This window comes from Lissotriton helveticus, chromosome 5_1 (assembly GCF_964261635.1).
Source record: "Lissotriton helveticus chromosome 5_1, aLisHel1.1, whole genome shotgun sequence".
Taxonomy (NCBI): Eukaryota; Metazoa; Chordata; class Amphibia; order Caudata; family Salamandridae; genus Lissotriton; species Lissotriton helveticus.
In genome coordinates, this window is record NC_136065.1 from 1415411198 (window position 1) to 1415433847 (window position 22650).

The 22650-nt window shown below is 46.2% G+C and overlaps 1 protein-coding gene across 1 annotated transcript in view; it reads left to right on the top strand.

Annotated features, from left to right (window-relative positions):
- SYT6 (synaptotagmin 6) overlaps nt 1-22650 on the top strand; it is a 607564-nt gene that overhangs the window by 106054 nt on the left and 478860 nt on the right. Inside the window, exon 3 of the mRNA XM_078640534.1 lies at nt 17971-18529. Within this exon, the coding sequence (XP_078496660.1) occupies nt 17971-18529 (559 nt within the window). The remainder of the gene's footprint in view (nt 1-17970; nt 18530-22650) is intronic.

Consider the following 22650-nt stretch of genomic DNA (forward strand, 5'->3'; position numbering starts at 1 on the left):
ATGTATATCATGAGTACATTTAACCACATTATGAGATTTAACAAATGCTTGGCGTTGGGGTTGTGCCAAGAAAGGGGCGCATTCCCGACGCAAAATCTGGGCCTCAACTAATACATTTATTTATTTAAACCCTGCCAAAAAAGAAATTGGCAACAAGGAGAAGCATGGCAGTGGATCTGTTCTGCTGAATTGACTGCAAAGTCTGCATCTTAAAATATTTTATGGGGTTAAGGAACCTGCTGCAGAGGTGCCCAGTAAATCTCAGACAATACTAATAATGGTGAGATATCTCTGGACGTTAACACATTTGTTGGTGAGAGAGGTGTTTTGTGTAGTCCCAGATTTGAATCAAAGTATATGGAAGGGTACTGCGTCTCCGGCAAAGGACTTCATCTAACATGCAGATGATAGATTCTTATTTTATGTAGCTGGGTAAGTGGGTTACTGCTTTGAACACAGAGATCCTTTGTTACCTGCAGTACATACATTTGAATCCTTCTAATATAGCACAGTGAGTTATGAAGGACTTGTCTCCACACCTTGTAAGTTGTCTCATGTAACTCATCGTAAAAATTGATTTACACATGTACATGATTTATTGTCAATGTATAATGTTATGTAAAGAGCTCTGACACCCTGCAATGGGTTACGTAGTAGCGCTATAAAAGAAATAAAATAGTGCTGTTGAAATTGTCATTTGTATAAATACTGGGACAGACCAACACATCTGACATTCTTGCAGTGCATGCATCCCTTATATACAGAGACTGCGTAAAGGCAAAACCATGCAACTCTTAAGTACATGTGAAGACATAAGCTGTGTGCCTTTGTTTCCCCTCCAGTGGCATTTACATTTAAGTGTGAGGTTCCAGGACGCCTCCAGGCAGGATTTTCAAAGAAAAGGAGGCCTGATGGCCCCTTAACTTCATCCCAGCTGGAGTTGAAAAATAAGTACCTTGTGCCTGCAGGTTGCTGATGGGAATGGAAAGCAGACAACGTGCAGGTGCTGCTGAAGTGTCCAGTGTCTTCTCTTACACCGTGACAAATTCTGCATATTTCTGTGAGTCCCAACTTCTTGGCAGGGGGGACGGCATCCACCATGTGAAAATAGTGGGTGTATGCGGTGTACCTACGTGTACCCCTGACTTGTGCCCTGGTCCGGTCTCTTTAAGGAATGAAGTCCAGCCAATCTGTACATCGGCATAGACACCTGCATGTGATATTTTGAATGTCCTTCTCTTTCGATCTCTTTTCCTCTCTTACATTTTTCACCACCTTTCTCAACCTTTCCTGCACATTTCCTCAGCTGACTTCTTTCCCTCTCTTAATCCCTCTAGCCTTTTACTTATTTAATTTTCCTCTCAGCCACTTCCTCAATATTCCTCCATTGTCCTACCTAGCCCCATATCACTCCTTCCCCCTCCTCACTCCCATTGTATCCTTTCTTTTGTATCTGTTGTCCCCATCCCTCAGTTTTCATTCTTTTCCCTTTCTTTTCCCCTCTGATCCATGATTTCTTTTGCCCTCCTTGCCTCTTCTCACCCCTTCTGTCTCTGCACTCACCCATCACCCAACCCCCAACTTCCAGCCTCAGCCTACCTCCTTCTTTTTCTGTCTGTCCATGCAGTTTTTTCTGCTACTTTTCCATTTTCCACACCCGCGCTGCTGCTTTCCTCACCTGCCGCTCATTACAGCGGCATTCCTCTCCCATCTCGCTCGCTCTGCCTCTCCCTCCCTCCCTCTAACTGTCCCTCCCTCTAACTGTCCCTCCCTCTAACTGTCCCTCCCTCTTCCCCATCCTTCACCCTCTTTTCCACCATCTTTTCCAAATACCAAATAGTAAGGCAACAAGACTTCTCAATCGATGCTCCCAGTAACTGGTAAATTGGTCCCTGTATCCATCAAGGCGACCCCAACCCTGCTTTCAGGTAGGGAGGGGCTGAATACACACACCTTCACGGAAGTGACTCTTCACACCTCTCAGGACCCAGCTATACTTCCACTCGCCCCCTCCCCGTATCTTTGCCTATAAAGCAGGAATGCGCTCTGCTGCCTTTTCCTACAGACGTCTGCTGCACAGATGCCACACACGTAAATACGTTTTCCCTCTGGTTTCATCGCCCTCTCTGTCTCCTAACCTTTATCTCTGCCGCTCCTCCCGCCCTCCCCAACCTCACCCCCTACCGCAGTCCCTGCTTTCTTTCTCACTCTCTCCTCCGAAGTCACCTGCCTTCCCAATTAAACGCGAAGGTGCTGCTTCGGGTGAACGATCAGGGCCGTCTGCAGCTCGGGTGTCCAACTCCAGCTCTTTTCAAATAAGAATATGTCCAATTTATGAAGATGCATAACTCACGCAGAAACTGGATGATAGTTCTTAAAATAAATTGCTTCTTTGTTTGATATTTCATCTCCATTCAATTATGTGCACAGAGAGCAGTGTAATCAACACAACCAGACCGCAGAAAGATTCCATTATTTTATCAAACCTATGAGACGATTGATTCGAGCCCCATGAGTTAATAGTCTCCTCATTTGCATTTATTTCGTTACAATGCCTGAAGATTTAGATTTTTGGAAGTTCATCTAAAGAGAGCTGACTCTATTGTGGCCATAAAATAAGAAGGTTGGTGAATATATTTTGGTGTTTTAATCGCACGAGCATGACACCCCCACCTACCGCGAGGACTCTTCAGAGAGAAGACACTTGATGGCATACTGCTTATGGATGGTAGAGATGCCAGGCACGTAAGGGTAGAGCCAGGCTTGGCAGACACATTTGATTTAGTTTATTAGGTTATTTGAATATAGGACTGTGCATTTGAGTTTTTGCTGAAGATATTTATTGCCCATTTTCTTTCTTTGCAAAAATGGGTTTCTTTTGGGAGCAAATCATTGAGCTATTGGAATAGTGTTAAGTGATCACATTTTTTTCATGCTGATGCACACACTGCTTGCCAGTTTTTGTAACCTTTGCAAATTGTGTGTTTGGAGTTGGCATGAGATAACATTGCAAGAGTCCAGGCGTGACGTCACCAAGGATCTGGTTATTTTCCACCGCTTCAGTCAAGCCATAGTGTGGGATTACGTTCTTCAGCACGTTCCCTAGAAAGGGTGTTCCCTAACGTATAGCATTTACACATGAGGATGGGTTGGCACAATCTGGTTGAGCATTTCTTCTTGGGCATGTTCTGTTATCAGCGGTTAAGGTCATGTAAAGGGCGCATTCTAAATATTTCTATCAGTAACTTTAGATGCCTGTGGTATGGCACTTTACCTCACCCAAAAGTTAGAATGCTTGTACTTTTGTCCCAAATCCATTCTTTAATTATAAATGCAGCAGTGTGTCATCTGCCTACATCTTGAGTAGGACATAGTGGTGCTCAGTTTCATCGGAACGCATGCATGCATATGTTGAAAAGTAAGGAGCAGAAGGGTGGCCATCAAGGCACCCTTGGAGGGACCCTGTTTGGATCACACAAGTTATTTTGATTTGCATAGTGTGGTTTGTGAACCAGGAATGGATCCCGCCTGATAGATTACAGAAACAGCTGAAGACTGATCCAGTATAAACATTGCTGTGAGGTGAACTCGATAGCCACTTGTGGCACTTTGTGCTTTTAGGTGCTATATTAACCTTCAATCTTTTTAAAATTGCATCTCTGGTTTTATTTATTGGATTTTTGTAATTGTGGTGTTTAAATTGGTGTGGGGTTTTTCTTATGCTGTGTTTTCACTTTATTACTGTTTGAGTGCTGCACTAATACTTTACATATTGCCTTTAAACTAAGCCTGATTGCTTTTGTGCCAAGCTTCCAGAGTGTTAAAAACAGGTCAATCTAGTGACTTTTTGTGTTTTTCAACCTGGCAAGGATAGGGGATGTTGCTTCTGTAGGGTTTCACACCCCTCAACCAACAACCCAATTTATCACACTATTGTTTTAGGAATCAATATAACTTCTTATGTTGTTTTTTTCACCTCCAAATCTCGGATTTGATACCAGGTTCATGGGATTTTATTTCCTAATTATTATTTTTTCACTGACTATTTTATCGTTCAAAAATCTAGCCATTCATTAATATGACAATTATGAGGCTCAAGAGCAAGTTCGTCTGCCACTCCCTGAGCGCCCTTCTCCACATATACAAGCAAAAAGCAGTGGCAGTAGCAAGTTACATTGCTGAATTCTGGGGGGATAGTTTCAGCAAAGAGCTTCAAAAGAGGGAAAATGCTTTGTTGAGATTTCTGTTGCACCTGAGCCCGGGTGCAACACTTCTTCCCATGTATCTGAAAATGCACTTGGTCCCCATTTCCGAGTCTTGCATTGGTTATGCTTAAACTGCAATCGCTACAGAGTGCTCTATCTGAGAGCAATGCTTGAAGTGTCCCTGTAGGGAAAATCCACCATAATCCCTGGGCAAGCTACACGAGAATCTGCCTCCAAAACCTTGGCCTTTTGCATCTTTGGCTAGAGCCAGCCCACATTACAAGTGCTACTACTGCCATGGTCCAAGAAGCATGTTACATACTAAACTCAAGGCTTGTATAGGCATAGCATGCTCGTCCATCTTAACTTGCAACTATCTGTACACAAAGCACACCCTGGGCATGGAGCAATATCCGAATGACTATAGTCTTGATGCACGTCACACTTTATACCTGAAATTTCATCTAGTCACCTTGCTCATTAAAAAGTATACTTTCAAATTCTCTAACAGCTGAATCTACTCTGAGCTCTGTGATTAGAAAGTGTGTGGCAAGGAATCTATAATGCACGTCACGCTATTTTGTACCAAGACTAAGCATTTACGCACTAAATAGCTTGTCCCACTGTTTAAATAAGTTTCAATTTCATCTTACACAGAAGCACTAGCACTTTGCACCAAATCAAAATTACAAACCATCTCCAAGCCTGTGTCCAGATACATTATGGGATCTTGGTCCACCACAAGAAAGGCACAGGGAGAGCTGACTATAGTTACTTATGGCCTTGATCAATAGGAACAGTAGTTTTTATTGTGCTTTAATTGATACATCTTGTGTAACTGGAATGTTTACTGTTATTTAAACGTTATTTTGAGTATCTTATGGCAAATATATGCTAATAAAGAGTAATGATGATGAGTAGAACCTTGAGATTCCATTGAGATATGGGACATCACCGGGTGAATTTGCAATTCTGGGTAAGATTCTCCTGTTGTTTCCCCCTCCCTTCTTGGAGTGTCCCTGAAGTTTACAGCTGCAAACCTAATAATTTGGATAGGCTCTATTATGTTAAAAAGATGACTTTAATTTGCTCAATGGTAACTTGTTGTCAGTGAACTAAAGTTCCAGGCAAGGAGCCCTGTTAGATCTGGGGGTCTCTAGTTGGCAGAGGTAGGTACCACTGTCCAAATAGGGACCCTTGCTTCTAGTCAGGACAAGGAGATAACTCTCTGAGATAACCCCTGCTCGCCCTCTAGGTAGCTTGGCCTGAGCAGTCTAGGCTAATCAGAGGCAATGCGTAAAGTATTTGTACCAACACTCACAGTAACACAGTGAAAACACCACAAACTGATTCCACAACAGTTTAGAAAAATAAAGGTATTTATTCTAAAACTACACAAGACCAAAACGATAAAAATCCAACATACACAGTTCAAGAATATGGTTTCAAAGAGTTCTTAAGGTTGCGTTAAAGTTCTTCAAGTTGCGGTAAAAATAAACCACAGTTGCGTGAAAAGTTCACAGTTGCGTCACGTTTACTCACAGTACCTTTAGTTGCAACAAAGTTCCAAAAGCAGAAGCTGGTGCGGTGGAAAACAAGCGATGCGTTGCTCCTGAGACCCTGGGGAGGCGATGCGACAGCCCCGCTGCAGCCGCGGGCGTGTTGCGACGAATCCGGTCTGTATGGGGAGGAAGGCCACTTGTATGGATTCCGGTGCGTAGGTTCCGTAGGAAGTCTGTTCTCGCAAAGGCACGATGCGACGATCTCGTAGGTGCTGCGACGATCTCCGGGGCGACGATGCGCGGTCCAGCGGTGATCCTTTCTCTCGCAGCTCCTCGATGCGATGATTCTGCGACGACACTCGCAGCGACGTGATGCGGTCCGCAAGCAAGCGGTGCGGCGTTCTCACCCAGCGACGACAGGCTCTGCGACGATACTCGCAGCGATGTTCGATTCTCCCGCACCGGTCTGGTGCGTCCCGCAAACGGAGGATGCGACGTCTCTGGCAGCGGCGTCAGGCGCTGCGACGATCTCGACCTCCGTAGCGGCGGGAAACTTCTCGCACTGTCGGGGATGCGCTCCGCAAGCGAGCGATGCGACACTTTTCAATTTCAAAAAGTCTCTCAAGCTTTAGTCTCAAGCTTCCCAGCACAGGTCCAACCTCCAGAGGCCCCACAACTGGATCAAGCACTCTAGGAGGGACAGAACTCACTCAGCAGAGTTCAGGGAAGCTGGGGGTGAAGTCCTTTTGTTCCTGGGACTTCAAAACAGGGAGCCAGCTCTTCTCAGGCCCTTGGAGATTCCTTTCAAGACAGGGGACACAGCTCACAGCAAAGTCCTTCCCCTCTCCTTGGCAGCAAAGCAACAGCAGGTCAGTCCAGCAGAGCAACAGCAAGACAATCTTCCTTCTTCAGAGTCAGCTTTCTCCTTGGCAGAGGTTCCTTCTTGATTTCCAGGATGATCTAATTTTCTGTTGTCAGGGGTCCTGTACTTATACCCCTAAAGTCTTTGTTCTCTTGGTGCATGTGGGCCCTGTGCCCGGTCTGAACCAGTTCTGGGTGGATCCTGAGCACTTTGTTTTGGTGGCTGCATCTTTCCTTTCAGAGTGAGGGGCAGGGTCCTCAGCCGCCCAGCAGGGGGGTGGAGCCAGCATTGTGGAAGGCAGGCACAGCCCTATTCAGCCCAGGTGCTAACTCCTCCCACCACTCAAGTCATTCAGCCTAGTGCTGACTCATCCATCCTGCCGGGGAGTTCCCCAGCCCCTGTCACTCACAAACCAGACAGTCAATACACAAACAGGCCCAGGCACACAGAAGGTTCAGACAAGAGAACAGCAACTTTCTAAAAGTGCTGTTCTCAAACACAGGATTTAAAAACAACCTTTCCTAAAAGATGTGTTATTAAATTCTGAGTTCAGGGATACTAGATACTTATGTCCTATCTTGTTCCTATGGGAAGAAATGCTGTTAACCACTGTAGCCAGCATCCCCCATGTTAATCTATGGAGCAAGATAGCCTTACAATAGTGAAAAACGAAAATGGCTGTAATTCACTACCAGAACATGTTACCTGCACCAGTACATGCTCTACCTTTTACATACACTGCACCCTGCCCAGGGGGGTACCTTGGGCCTTCCATAGGGGTGACTGATGTGCACAAAAAGGGAAGGGTTAGGCCTGGTCAGTGGGGACACTGACCAGGAGGACATGGCAGTTCTAACTGCCCATAGGCACTGCAGTGGCAGGCCTGAGACACCATTTTAGAGCTACTCATGTAGGTGGCACAATCAGTGCTGCAGGCCCACTAGTAGCATTTGTCATCACCAGCCCTGGCACACCCAGTGCACTTTACTAGGGACTTCATGGTGATACAAATATGCCAAACATGTATATTCAATCAGAATAACAATTTACACAGGGAGCACTTACACTCTGGCACTGGTCAGCAGTGGCAGAGTGTCCAAAGCATCTAAACCAGCAAAAACGAAATCCAGCACAGCATCAAAAATACAGGAGGTAGAGGCAAAAAGATAGGGGAAACCACGCCAAAGATGCCAGGTCTAACACGTGTCCCCTCCAGCTGAAAATGGGGAGAACTACCCACCCTCTTGGGAGTTCTCTTCACTAAGGCGGAAAAACCTGGACAGACCATCAGCGTTGGCGTGTTCCGTCCCAGGGCGGTGTTCCACCGTAAAGTCCATTCCCTGTAGGGAGATGGACCACCTCAACAGCTTTGGGTTCTCACCCCTCATATGCATTAACCATCTGAGGGGCCGGTGGTCGGTCTGAACACGGAAGTGAGTCCCAAACAGGTAGGGCCTCAACTTTTTCAGAGCCCAGACCACAGCAAATGCTTCTCTCTCAATCGCACTCCACCTCTGTTCCCTGGGGAGTAGTCTCCTGCTAATGAAGGCTACCGGCTGGTCTCCTCCCTCCTCAGTGATCTGTGAGAGTACTGCTCCCACACCATGCTCTGAAGCGTCTGTCTGAACTATGAACTCACGAGAAAAGTCAGGTGCCTTGAGCACCGGCGCTGTGCACATAGCAGTTTTCAGGGTTTCAAAAGCAGTTTGGCAGGCGTCAGTCCAGTCAACTCTTTTGGGCAACTTCTTGGAAGTGAGTTCTGTCAAAGGGGCGACAATGGTGCCGTAGCCCTTGACAAAACGCCTGTAATACCCGGTGAGTCCTAAAAAGGCTCTCACCTCCGTCTGGGTCTTGGGGGGCTCCCAAGCCAGAATGGTATCAATCTTGGCCTGTAGGGGCGCCACCTGGCCGCTCCCCACCTGGTGTCCCAAATACACCACAGATCCCTGCCCTATCTGGCACTTGCTGGCCTTGATAGTGAGGCCTGCCCTTTGCAGAGCCTTCAACACTTCGCAGAGGTGTTGCAGATGTTCCTCCCACGTGGAGCTGAACACAGCAATGTCATCCAGGTATGCGGCGCTGAATTCCTCCAGCCCGGTCAGTACCTGGTTAACCAGCCTCTGGAATGTGGCAGGGGCATTCTTCAACCCAAAGGGCATGACACGGAACTGGAAGTGCCCCTCTGGTGTTGAAAATGCAGACCTCTCTTTGGCCCCATCAGTTAAGGCAATCTGCCAGTACCCCGAAGTCAAATCAAATGTACTGAGGTAGCGGGCAGCTCCTAACCGATCCACGAGCTCATCAGCTCTGGGGATGGGGTGTGCGTCAGTCTTCGTGACCGCATTGAGCCCACGGTAGTCCACGCAAAACCGGAGTTCTGTGGGGCCACCGGGGGTAGCAGCTTTCTTGGGGACCAAGACCACTGGGCTAGCCCAGGGGCTGCTGGAGGGCTCAATCACCCCTAGCGCCAACATCTTGGAAACCTCTTCCTTGATGCTGGCCCTGACCTTGTCAGCTACCCTGTAAAATTTCTGTTTCACAGGCAGACTATCTCCAGTGTCCACATCATGGACGCACCAGTTGGTGACTCCTGGGGTCAGGGAGAACAGGGAGGAGAACTGACCCAACACTTGGCGACAGTCACTCTGCTGTTCTGGGGTCAGGGTGGGCGAGAGGACCACACCATCCACTGACCCATCTTGCTCCTTAACTGCCAGGAGGTCAGGGAGAGGATCACTATCCTCTTCCATTCCTGCATCTGTAGCCAGGAGCATGGTTACTTCAGACCTCTTAAAGTGGGGTTTGAGGCGGTTCACGTGCAAGACTCTCAGGGGCTGCCTGGGAGTCTTCATGTCAACCAGGTAGGTTACCTCGCTCTTCCTTTCCACCACCTCATATGGCCCAGTCCACTTGTCTTGGAGCGCACAAGGCTCCACTGGTGCCATCACCCACACTTCCTGCCCAGGTTGAAATTCGACCAGAGTGGTATTCTGGTCATACCATCTCTTCATTTCTTCCTGGCTTGCTTCCAGGTTCGCCTGAGCGAGCTTCCTGAAGCGTTGTGTCTGGTTGCGGATGGCCAGCACATAGCTGAACACATCCTGGGGGGTTTTCCCACGGGACTTTTCCCAACCCTCCTTCACCAGTGAGAGAGGTCCTCTAACAGGGTGGCCATACAGGAGTTCGAAGGGACTGAACCCTAAGGACTTCTGAGGCACCTCCCTGTAGGCAAAAAACAGGCATGGTAACAAGACGTCCCACTTACGTCTCATGGGCTCCGCTAGGCCCATAATCATACCTTTCAGGGTCCGGTTGAACCTTTCAACCAACCCATTTCCTTGCGGGTGGTAAGGAGTGGTGAACTTATAAGTTACCCCACACTCCTCCCATAGAGACTTCATATACCTAGAGATGAAGTTGGTACCCCGGTCGGAGACCACCTCTCTGGGGAACCCCACACGGGAAAAGATCCCCATCAATGCACGGCCCACCACGGGTGCTGTGATTGTCCGGAGAGGGACTGCTTCCGGGTACCGAGTGGCATGGTCCACCAAGACCAGGATGAACCTGTTGCCTAAGGCTGTCTTGGGATCCAGGGGCCCTACGATGTCTATGCCCACCCGCTCGAAAGGGGTGCTCACCACTGGGAAGGGCTGAAGGGGGGCCTTCAGCTTCATTCCAGTCTTGCCACTGGCTTGACAGGTTTGGCAAGATCTGCAAAAGGAACCAACGTGCTTTCTCATCTGGGGCCAGTGAAAGTGGGTGACAAGCCGGTTTAGGGTCTTGTCTTGCCCCAGATGTCCTGCAAGAGGCACGTCATGAGCCAGACCCATTAGGAAGTTTCTGAAGCGCTCGGGTACCACCAGCACACGGGCTGCACCGGGCTCAGCAAACTTAGGCTCACTATACAACAAGTCATCTTCCCAGTAGATAAAGTGATCTCTGGCTGCTCCACCTGCTGCCTGGTCTACAGCCTGTTGCCGCAGACCCTCGAGGGAAGGGCATTCTTTCTGCGCCTGGCAGAATTCCTCCCTGGAGGGACCACCTTCTTGCTGCCAATGGGTCAGCTCAGGCAATTCTCCCAGTTCGGCTACCTGTTCCCCTGTAGGTTCCAGGGCATCCCCCTCAGGTTCTGCTCCTTCCTGGACCGTGGGAACGGCTGGGGCTGGTTTCCCGCGCCCTCGGCCTCTTCCTCTCCTGGCAGGTCTCTGGGCCACTGTTTCAGGCTCCAGTTCTGCTGAGTCACCCTTACTGGCTGCCATAGCACGCGTGGTCACACAGATCCACGCAGGCAGACCCAACATCTCCAAGTGAGTTCTGTGTTCTACATCCTTCCATGGAGAACTCTCCAGGTCGTTACCTAACAGACAGTCTACAGGCAAGGCATCACTGACAACTACCTCCAAAAGACCAGAGACTCCTCCCCATGCAAAGGGAACTTTCGCCAGCTTGCAGAGGCGCACTGAACTGTCAGCTGCCACTACAGGGCGGAGTACATCAGGGATGATTTGCTCTTCAGACACCCACTGACACCTCACGGATGTCACGCTGGTTCCTGTGTCTCTCAAAGCCTCAACCTCCCTCCCATTGATGGTCACCTTCTGCCCATATTTCTTAGTGTTAGAGGGCAGTAAGGTTTCCTGGACCATCTCTTGGTCTCCTAGAGAGACAAGGGTCATAACCGCTAACTCCCCCCAATCACTAGAAACCAAATCCCCTCCCAAAGCTACACTAGCTAACGCTGGGGTGGGGGCACCAGTGGGTGCTTGCTTCTTCTTGGGACATTTTGGAGCTATGTGGCCCACCTCATTGCAGTGATAGCAGGTAGGTGGGCCCCTGTTGTCTTTATTGTCCCGCCTGCCCTTAGAGGGCCATGGCTGCTTAGGTTTGGGGGTTTGGGATTCCTTTCCCTGGGAACTATTTTGGGGCCCTTCTGAGAACTCCTTTTGGTTACCCTTGTCCCCCCCACTCTTCTGCTGGGGACCCTGCCCACCTTTGGCTGTGGTACCCACAATTCCTCTGTGGACCCTGGTACTGGTCCAGCGGTCCGCCTCCTTAGCAAGCTCAATGGGGTCTGTCAGCTTGCTGTCTAAAAGATGCTGGCGCAGCTCTGGAACACAAAGACTACTCAAGTGCTCCCAACTGATTAAATGCAACAACCCCTTAAAATCAGTTACTTTACTGCCCTTCATCCAACCTTCCAGTGCACGCGAGTACAAATTCACACACTCCATCCAAGTCTCAGACTCTTTCTTCTTGGAGTTCCTAAACTGCAGTCTGTACTGCTCTGGGGTAAGGCCATACCTGAGACATAAGGCCTCCTTCATATTGGGGTAGGTCATGGCACCTGCTAATTCTAAGGGCTCTAGAGCACTCCTCCCAGATGCCTCAAAATGTTTCCACAGGCCCGCCCCCCAATGCTGATCAGGCACACCATTCATCTTCAATGCAATTTCATACGAAGTGAACCAGGCATAAATATCCTCACCCCTATGGTAATTCTGTACCAGGTCCTTGGGAATATATACTTTACCCCCATGCACTGGCTGCGCGCTGCCACCATTAGAACTGGCATCCACCTCCTTGGCTTTAAGATCCAGTTCTCTCATGCTCAACTCATGAGCCAAAAGCAATTTCTTCTCTTCTAAGGCGCGGGCACTTTTGCTCTCCTCCGCCGCCTTTTCTCTCTCTTTATCCATTTCAAATTGCTTCATTTGCATTCTCATTTTCATGACTTCCAATTCATATTCTCTTACTCTCTGATTTTCTTGTAACTCTTCTGGGGTGAGGCCCCTACCGGAGTGGTTGCTGCCAGCTCCTGAGCCTACTCTGCCCACTGGCAGATCTTTGATTTGAAAACCATTTTCTACATCCACATCATCTTCTCCCTCTTGTGCCTCCCAATGGGCCATCAAGATTTTCTGCAGCTCCTCCTTTCTGTAGGCGCTTTTTATGGGGCACTCAAACTCAAGGCAGAATTTCCTAAGTTGCTCAACTTTGTATGAATACAAATCTCCAATGGCAAACTCCATCTCTACTTCTGCCTCTTTACTGGGTGCCTTCCCATGCACAGACATGATGTGTTGAAGAGTTACTCAAAAATAGAAAAATCAAAACCAAACCAGTAGTATGCGGTGGCGTAGTGGTCTGCACTCACTAGTGATGTACACCAATTACTGTGGGTCAAGTACAAATACAAGTTCAAATCCCACCGCCTGACCACCAATGTTAGATCTGGGGGTCTCTAGTTGGCAGAGGTAGGTACCACTGTCCAAATAGGGACCCTTGCTTCTAGTCAGGACAAGGAGATAACTCTCTGAGATAACCCCTGCTCGCCCTCTAGGTAGCTTGGCCTGAGCAGTCTAGGCTAATCAGAGGCAATGCGTAAAGTATTTGTACCAACACTCACAGTAACACAGTGAAAACACCACAAACTGATTCCACAACAGTTTAGAAAAATAAAGGTATTTATTCTAAAACTACACAAGACCAAAACGATAAAAATCCAACATACACGGTTCAAGAATATGGTTTCAAAGAGTTCTTAAGGTTGCGTTAAAGTTCTTCAAGTTGCGGTAAAAATAAACCACAGTTGCGTGAAAAGTTCACAGTTGCGTCACGTTTACTCACAGTACCTTTAGTTGCAACAAAGTTCCAAAAGCAGAAGCTGGTGCGGTGGAAAACAAGCGATGCGTTGCTCCTGAGACCCTGGGGAGGCGATGCGACAGCCCCGCTGCAGCCGCGGGCGTGTTGCGACGAATCCGGTCTGTATGGGGAGGAAGGCCACTTGTATGGATTCCGGTGCGTAGGTTCCGTAGGAAGTCTGTTCTCGCAAAGGCACGATGCGACGATCTCGTAGGTGCTGCGACGATCTCCGGGGCGACGATGCGCGGTCCAGCGGTGATCCTTTCTCTCGCAGCTCCTCGATGCGATGATTCTGCGACGACACTCGCAGCGACGTGATGCGGTCCGCAAGCAAGCGGTGCGGCGTTCTCACCCAGCGACGACAGGCTCTGCGACGATACTCGCAGCGATGTTCGATTCTCCCGCACCGGTCTGGTGCGTCCCGCAAACGGAGGATGCGACGTCTCTGGCAGCGGCGTCAGGCGCTGCGACGATCTCGACCTCCGTAGCGGCGGGAAACTTCTCGCACTGTCGGGGATGCGCTCCGCAAGCGAGCGATGCGACACTTTTCAATTTCAAAAAGTCTCAAGCTTTAGTCTCAAGCTTCCCAGCACAGGTCCAACCTCCAGAGGCCCCACAACTGGATCAAGCACTCTAGGAGGGACAGAACTCACTCAGCAGAGTTCAGGGAAGCTGGGGGTGAAGTCCTTTTGTTCCTGGGACTTCAAAACAGGGAGCCAGCTCTTCTCAGGCCCTTGGAGATTCCTTTCAAGACAGGGGACACAGCTCACAGCAAAGTCCTTCCCCTCTCCTTGGCAGCAAAGCAACAGCAGGTCAGTCCAGCAGAGCAACAGCAAGACAATCTTCCTTCTTCAGAGTCAGCTTTCTCCTTGGCAGAGGTTCCTTCTTGATTTCCAGGATGATCTAATTTTCTGTTGTCAGGGGTCCTGTACTTATACCCCTAAAGTCTTTGTTCTCTTGGTGCATGTGGGCCCTGTGCCCGGTCTGAACCAGTTCTGGGTGGATCCTGAGCACTTTGTTTTGGTGGCTGCATCTTTCCTTTCAGAGTGAGGGGCAGGGTCCTCAGCCGCCCAGCAGGGGGGTGGAGCCAGCATTGTGGAAGGCAGGCACAGCCCTATTCAGCCCAGGTGCTAACTCCTCCCACCACTCAAGTCATTCAGCCTAGTGCTGACTCATCCATCCTGCCGGGGAGTTCCCCAGCCCCTGTCACTCACAAACCAGACAGTCAATACACAAACAGGCCCAGGCACACAGAAGGTTCAGACAAGAGAACAGCAACTTTCTAAAAGTGCTGTTCTCAAACACAGGATTTAAAAACAACCTTTCCTAAAAGATGTGTTATTAAATTCTGAGTTCAGGGATACTAGATACTTATGTCCTATCTTGTTCCTATGGGAAGAAATGCTGTTAACCACTGTAGCCAGCATCCCCCATGTTAATCTATGGAGCAAGATAGCCTTACAATAGTGAAAAACGAAAATGGCTGTAATTCACTACCAGAACATGTTACCTGCACCAGTACATGCTCTACCTTTTACATACACTGCACCCTGCCCAGGGGGGTACCTTGGGCCTTCCATAGGGGTGACTGATGTGCACAAAAAGGGAAGGGTTAGGCCTGGTCAGTGGGGACACTGACCAGGAGGACATGGCAGTTCTAACTGCCCATAGGCACTGCAGTGGCAGGCCTGAGACACCATTTTAGAGCTACTCATGTAGGTGGCACAATCAGTGCTGCAGGCCCACTAGTAGCATTTGTCATCACCAGCCCTGGCACACCCAGTGCACTTTACTAGGGACTTCATGGTGATACAAATATGCCAAACATGTATATTCAATCAGAATAACAATTTACACAGGGAGCACTTACACTCTGGCACTGGTCAGCAGTGGCAGAGTGTCCAAAGCATCTAAACCAGCAAAAACGAAATCCAGCACAGCATCAAAAATACAGGAGGTAGAGGCAAAAAGATAGGGGAAACCACGCCAAAGATGCCAGGTCTAACAAGCCCTGATTGGGCACTGAAATTGGACTGAGGGTTTAAAAACGTAGATGATTTCTTAATGGAAATCAATACAGACGCAGGCTTGGAGATGGATCATTTTCAAGTACATGTGGTGTGCTTTCAAATGATATTTTAATGTAAACCCGTGTTGAACTCATTTTCCATATTCTTAGTAGTCTGTCTCATTGCACTATTTTTGGAAATGGCCATATTAGATGAATGCCGTTTTTTTGGACTAGTTATCTTTCGAGATCGGTTTGGATCCATCGGTGTCAACTTCTTCACACAGGTTTGCGAGTTTTTCGTGAACCCAATTGAATATAAACATCTGGCGCTGGTGTGACAGGACTGCATCATATTGCAATGGTAATCTTCAACTCTTGATGATTGTCACCCTATGATCTTTGTGTTCACACGTAGTCTAGCTATCTGAAAGATGTTATGTATTCTTGATTTAACTAAAGAGAAATGCACCATTAGCTTTATCTGAAGAATTGCTTCTATAATGACTAAGTAGAAGAACACTAGAAGTGATGTAAGTAATAACACTCCCATTACAGGGCAATGATGTACACATGCACACTGTAGGTGCCATCCCGTAAGTACTAAGCAAAATCAAAAAGTTGCAAATCCACTTACATACATTTAATTTTCACTTGATGCGTTGTGTGACATTTATAGAAGTTCTCCTTAAAATCGAAGTGTGTTCCTAAGATCAATTCAAAATTGTTTTTGCAGACTAGGTTTACTTCCTCTACTACATAGTATACTGTCATCAATGTTCCCCCTAACACAGGTAGATTCCATAACTTTGCCACAGTGTATTTCTCCCTAAAGTGCCCATCAGATTTGTTGACATAGTTTTGAGGCCTGGCCAGCAGTTATGGCACAATACAAAAAATTAGTTCTTGTGCACCTTTTGTTTGCTCAGAATACCGGTTGAGGGTTTCCAGCGAAACATATACTCATTTGTCAAACACAGATTTCTGAGCACTGATCACCTGTACAATGTATGCAAATGAATATAAAGTGACAGCAGTGCTGAGATAAAGGGATCTAATTCATTAGCATAGAATTTCAGTGTATCCAATTGAATGTTGGGATAAACCGATCCATCTTTTTTTCAAACAATGATAAATGAGAAGACGGGCGAGTTGTTGCAAAGGGAAGTGGATCCGTACTGTCGGTAAGGTAAAGGAAATGGTTAGCTTCAGAGGATTGTGCAGTGTGCAAACCATGTCCTCTCCTCTCAGTCACTGACTGGACAGCCTGTCCCTGATCTGCGGTAGCACAGACAGTTTCTTGTGATGTTCATTGTTTTGGTAAAGGCAACACAACTAGAATTGCCATTGAGATATGCCTCTATAGTCCAATGTAAAAGTGAAGTCGGAGGAAGTGTTTCTGAAATAGTAAACCCAGATATTCATTCATAATTTGCAGAAGATCACTTCCCTACATAGTTCTATTCTGGGCCAATTAGTGTTGAGTCACGATTAAATGACTCTATCGTCGACATTACAAATACTTTGTGCTGAGGCTGTGAGTAAATCCATAGACCAAGTAAAAAATCCTTCAACAGAGGAAGATCACAGAAGTGTAGGGTATAGACAATAATTGCTCTCTGCCTGTTGGTTAGGGAAACTGGTTCAAATTAACCAGTTCCTTCTGGTACTAGAAGGAAAGGCGAGCTGACTAGGGCCACTGTATCTTGTGACAGGGGAGACTTTGTGACCACCAATTGCAAGAGGCCATTATGGTCGCTATCTGGAGATGGATAGGGTCCTCAGGCACAATCTTTTTGTGAAAAGATGCATGATTTTCCCACAAAACATTGCCTACTGTTAGATGAGCAGGATTCCAGGTGGTGATTGACCCAATTTTGTTGGGTGTGTAATGTGAAATCATAATTTTAACGCAGAAGTGATTGAGACCATAACACAAATATTTCCACAATTTGCTGCCCAGTCAGTTGCTCCCTAAAGAAGTTGTTGCATGTCTGGCTTGTGATCATTGTTCTCTACTAGCTGAGCAAATGCAGGGGAGGTGGGGGGGAGGGTGATAATGAGACCACTCAATGAAACAATCAACCCTCATTGAACATGAAACTTGAAAAGCGAGACATGGAAAATTTTATGTATTACAACCCGCTAAACAATTGGGCTTCTAGAACATTCTGCAGATTGAAAGCGACGGTTTGTGGTGAGGCAGAGGAGACCTTGGAATGTTTGAACGGACAGCACACACAAGACATTGTTAGCTTTTACTACTTTATTGCCTTTAAAGGTGTACCAGCACTCCAACGCTCTAATTTGTGTTTTTCTTTGAAGTGCTAATAGCTGTAAATTGTCTACTCTTAAACTGTGGATCCAAACAGAACCCAAGGGTGCATGATTGGGGAAAAAGAAGGTATCAGCTGGTAATGTCTACCAACAAGTGGGCAATAAGACTTGCAGCACCTGTACCTCCTATGTGATGGGGGGACGCATATGTCCAGTGCCCAGTTATGCTTCACACACCTGTTGAATTTAAGGTGGCTAAGAATCAGTTCAAGCCACGCTAATTGTTATATGCATTCTAATGCTTTTGATTGAGTATGGCAACCTCGTAATTTTATGGAGGGTGCTAATTTATCCTGTGTTAAAAGGTTTTGATGCTGTTTAGATTACTTCATGCTATAATACAAGAGAACAATGCAAGCATGTGTTGTCTCTTCAATCTACCTTATTTCTTGGTCCTATTTTCTCTCCTAGGCACATTTCCTTCAAGAGGCATCTGCCTCGGCAGATGCACGTCTCCAGTGTCGACTATGGAACCGATTCATTTAATGAAACGGAGCAACCCACCAGCATTGGCAGGATTAAGCCGGAGCTATACAAACAAAAGTCAGTAGACTCTGAAGACACCAAGAAGGAGGATGAAAAAACTTGTGGGAAAATTAACTTCACCCTTAAGTATGACTATGAAAATGAAATGCTTATTGTAAGAATCCTCAAAGCCTTTGACTTACCAGCAAAGGACTTTTGTGGCAGCTCTGACCCTTATGTGAAGATATACCTCTTGCCTGACAGGAAAAGAAAGTTTCAGACGCGAGTTCACAGAAAGACTCTTAACCCCACCTTTGACGAGTCATTTCACTTCCCAGTACCTTACGAAGAGCTAACCAGCAGAAAGCTCCACCTCAGTGTTTTTGATTTTGACAGATTTTCCAGGCATGACATGATTGGGGAGGTTATTTTAGAAAATCTTTTCGAAGCTTCGGATCTTTCCCGGGAGTCCTCAATCTGGAAGGATATTCAGTATGCAACTACAGTAAGTACCTGACTGATAATACAAGTAGTTTAAGCATTCTTTTCATTGCTTTGTTGAATTGGTGGTATTTTCTTCGATTAACATTTCTATATTTTCACATTGAAATTGGGATAGATACATTCCTATTGGTTTTGATGCCCTATTATAACCAGAGGACCACATTGAGCTTTGCAGGTCCCAAGTACAAGATCCCTTGTGGCTTCGTAATATATTGATTGTTTTTTTATTAGGTCTGTTACACTAACCTCTTAATTGTCCATTATCAATGCCTCAATCCAACTCCGAGGATGTAAGCAGATAAATTGTTATGAAGGAAACTGAGTTTGACATACGAGTGAAACAAAATGTAGATGCCAAAAATGTTGATGTTTAGGCAATGTCCTAATGTACGTATACCTATCATAGAAATGATCGTCAAGTCATCTAGGGTCTCTGGGGGTTCTTAAATGTTAATGCATATTTCCAAAGTTCCACACTTTTTACATATTAATAAAGAAGGAATGGATTATGATAATTGATTTTAATGGGCTATATCTGAACGTTAATCAAAATGAATAAAGTCAATGTCTGTTCTATTAACTGCTCTATAAGAAAAACTCTAGTTTGTGTTATGTACAACTGGAGAATTCCTAGGTACATGTTTTAGGTCTGTGTATTGGGAGATCATCAGCCATCTGCTGTGTTCACATGTGCTGATGGAATTACATCTGTTCATGCACTTGTGCTTGTCCTCCTACACTGGGCAGTTAGACATGTCCATAGTGGTGGTGACTAGTAAGATGAAGAGCATTAGGAGGTCCTTTGGGCTCCTTCCCTGCTTCAGTCAAGCACACTAGGTCTTAGTACTGTTGATAGTGAGAAGGGTTAACATGTGAAAAGTGGGAACACAGAATAACTTAGACTCTTGTCCTTGGGCTGAATTGGATCTCATAGTTGAGTTTTATTGCATTGCACTTTCTCAAGTTTAGAGAAGTATGGAACAAAATAAACATGGTCATAACCAATGGGGCCTACAATTGAAATTGCTATATTGATCTTATTTGAGCCTTGGCTCCAGCAGAGAAGACCATTTGGGTCTGGGATTGGGATACAGAGGCACCTAGTTTGATTCAAAAGATTCTGTGCCCAAGTGGTGTCTGCCGTGGAACACCCTGTTGCAATTGTTGACTGTTAAGTATTTTCACAATATTCATAATCCAAATGTTATTAGATTGTGGTCATGGTTCAGGTTTTGTTCATTAAGTGTGTAGAGCTTGAAAATAATATCTTCAAATCGTTGTCAGGATCATGGTCAATTGCCGTTCTAGCTGTCGGGACAGTGACTGGTTTGATAGAGAACCCAGACAATGCCACTTTTGCAGCTTCCGTCTCCCTGGACCCCAAGAGTTTTTTACTCTGCTCTGCCTGGTCAGGGACCAGTGGTAAATCCCTATTCGTATTTATTGTCCATCTTGTTAAGATACCCTCAATCAGATTCTATCTTCAGCTTTTTCTATATTTTCATGGTTTCGGCTTGCCTGACTTTAAAAGAAGTCAAATCGTCTCCTGCTAGAGAAATGCCTGTTATCGCTCTACATGTATATCTTTTCAGTTTACAGTATGCGGCCACACTTTAAATGGGAAACCAAAATGAAATAACCATATTTTCAACAGTTATGAAGATATATCAAGGTGCTAGAGCAAAAGCTCAGCTAAAAAGAAGCTTATGTAAATTATCCGGCTAGACCATATGTTGATGCAGCTTTGTTCCTTTGCAGGCTTTATTCTGGCTCCGGGTGAAATGTATGTTGGGGTTTATGGATTTATTTAGGTTTCAAAAATACGTTTCATGGAGCTAATTTCCCTCCTGTAGCTGGTCCTTTTAAGATATTGATATTGTGTTGGCGTTCCTTGCTTTCTCCATTTTGTTCAAATGCCTAGCTCTGAGATGTCGGCACAATTTTTGTTTATTGCCCAAAACTGCTGAGCACCGTTCTCCTGTCCCCTGCAACCGCTAGCATTGTCTTGTTTTCGATAGCGTAGTATTTTAGACGTATTACTTTTTTGCAACCTATGATTTCTTCAGTTGATTTATTTTGCAGTGACAAAGAATACTTTGGTAATCAGCAGGGGTCAGTATGAGCAAACAATTGGTCTACCGAAGGCCTGTGGCGATGTGCAGTAGCAACGGTGAAATAAACCTTCTTTGTCATTTGATTGCTTGCATTAATCTGTGGTGGTTAATTCCGCCAGCCCATGAGCTGAACTTGTTTAGCTTGTCACTTCAGACTAGCCATGGAGCACAGACATGCCATCCACGGCGCTCCCAGGCAAAGAGGGAATGTCTGGTGCCAACTGGAATATTTGTCTTTCTTGACTTATGCACAGCTTGAAGTTAATTTGTACAATCATGAGTCACATGTAAATCGTCTGCTCTACTAACCCTACTCACCTCTGACCTTGGCATGCCTCGAACTTATGTCCACAGAGCTCCATCACTGGAAAGTACAGGACCCAGAGTGCTTGCAGCATTGCATTTGTCTTAACTGCAAATTGCCGTCGCTGGAAATCAGCAATGTTTTTTTTTTCTCAATTAAAAAAGTAAGATTGGTCAAGTTTGTGGAGTTTAATAAAAGGTAACATGAGAGCGAATACTAATGCGCAAAGGTAGGTTTCCATAAGAGCCTCTCTAGGGAAATGCTTTTAGTGCAACATGTGCATGTATTGGCAGTCTAGTCTCCTTTAACGTCGGCCTTCAGACGGTTTAGGCTGTGTCCGCCATCAACGGAGTAATGTTGGTATTGCTCTAGGTGAATTACGGAATTGCCTGCATTTCTTTTGCATTATATTTTTAAATTCATAAAGATTTTGTTGCAACTGAGCTATATAATGGAAGGCTTACGTCACGTCCTTAAAAAAAGGTGGTAAAACCTAGGATCAGCGAGGATTCTTATTTATTTACCAAAATATATTTGCACTACTAACATAGAGTGGGTTTTTTAGGAAGGGGATTAAAAATATGTCTCAAGAAATGTGGTAAGAGGAATATCAGTAGTACTTATTTTTAGGACTGGGAACCTGAAACTTGTCTAAGGCATGAACCCTCCTCCTTTCCTGGAGAGGGGTGAATATTCTAACTGCTTCTTAGAAGAACTAAAACTTCCACGGAACCCAGTTCACTGCAGCTGGATGCCTTTAAGGCTTGGGCAAAGTGGGCAACTGACTAGGGCCCCCACCTTCCAGGACCCCCTTGGAAAGGGAACTTTCTGTCTAGCTCACTTATACACCTTTCTGCACATTTTCTGTATAATTTAATTTTGTGTGGCAACATAGAGCTTCAATTAGCAGTAAATTAGTAATACAATTCAAAGTTGTTCCAAACAGGTGCACCCAAAAATGTTCTTGGTTGGGCCCCCAGAATATTCAATATGACGCTGCCCGTCTAAGATGCTGCTGCAAATAAACTGTCGACAGGGCCGGACTGGCCGTTGCGGGCATCGGGCAATCCCCCGGTGCGCTGCAAGGGTGGGGTCCGGTTTTGGGCCCCTGGGGGCCGTTTTTGTTACAGGGCCATTTTTGAAAATTGGCCCTGTAACAAAATCGGCCAAAGACCGGCCCCAGCAAAGGGGGGCGGCCGAGTACTTTGCCAGGGCCGGTTTTCGTTCCCAGTCCGGCCCTGACTGTCGAGCTGGAGTTTCCCTTGCAACTCTTAGAGCTTAGCCTTATTTTGCAGTGGAAATGCAATAGTCCTGCCTGCCAGCTGCCTGTACCCCAGTCTCTTCTGCTAGAAGTTCTGCTGTTAGCTGGGAGCTCCAGGAGTAGATGGTAGAAACCCACCTAGAAGTGGCACATTTGCCTTCGAGAGGATGTGCTTTGCTGTTTTACAAGCCCCCTTTTTGCTTCCTTGTAATTTTTTTTTTTTTACTTGGCAGCATTGCTTACAAAATTACGCAGTCGTGAGTATTGGGCCTGCGCAGAATTTTGATTAAATCCGAGTAATTATCTGTCCTTAAGAGTAACTAAGAGTAGTTTGGGGAAAAAAAAACAACTGAGAGTGCACATTTAGCGAGTTTGAGTAGCTGCTCACTATTCAAAAATATCGTTAAATGATGGTAGTAAATTGCAGGAAAATCCTACCCCAA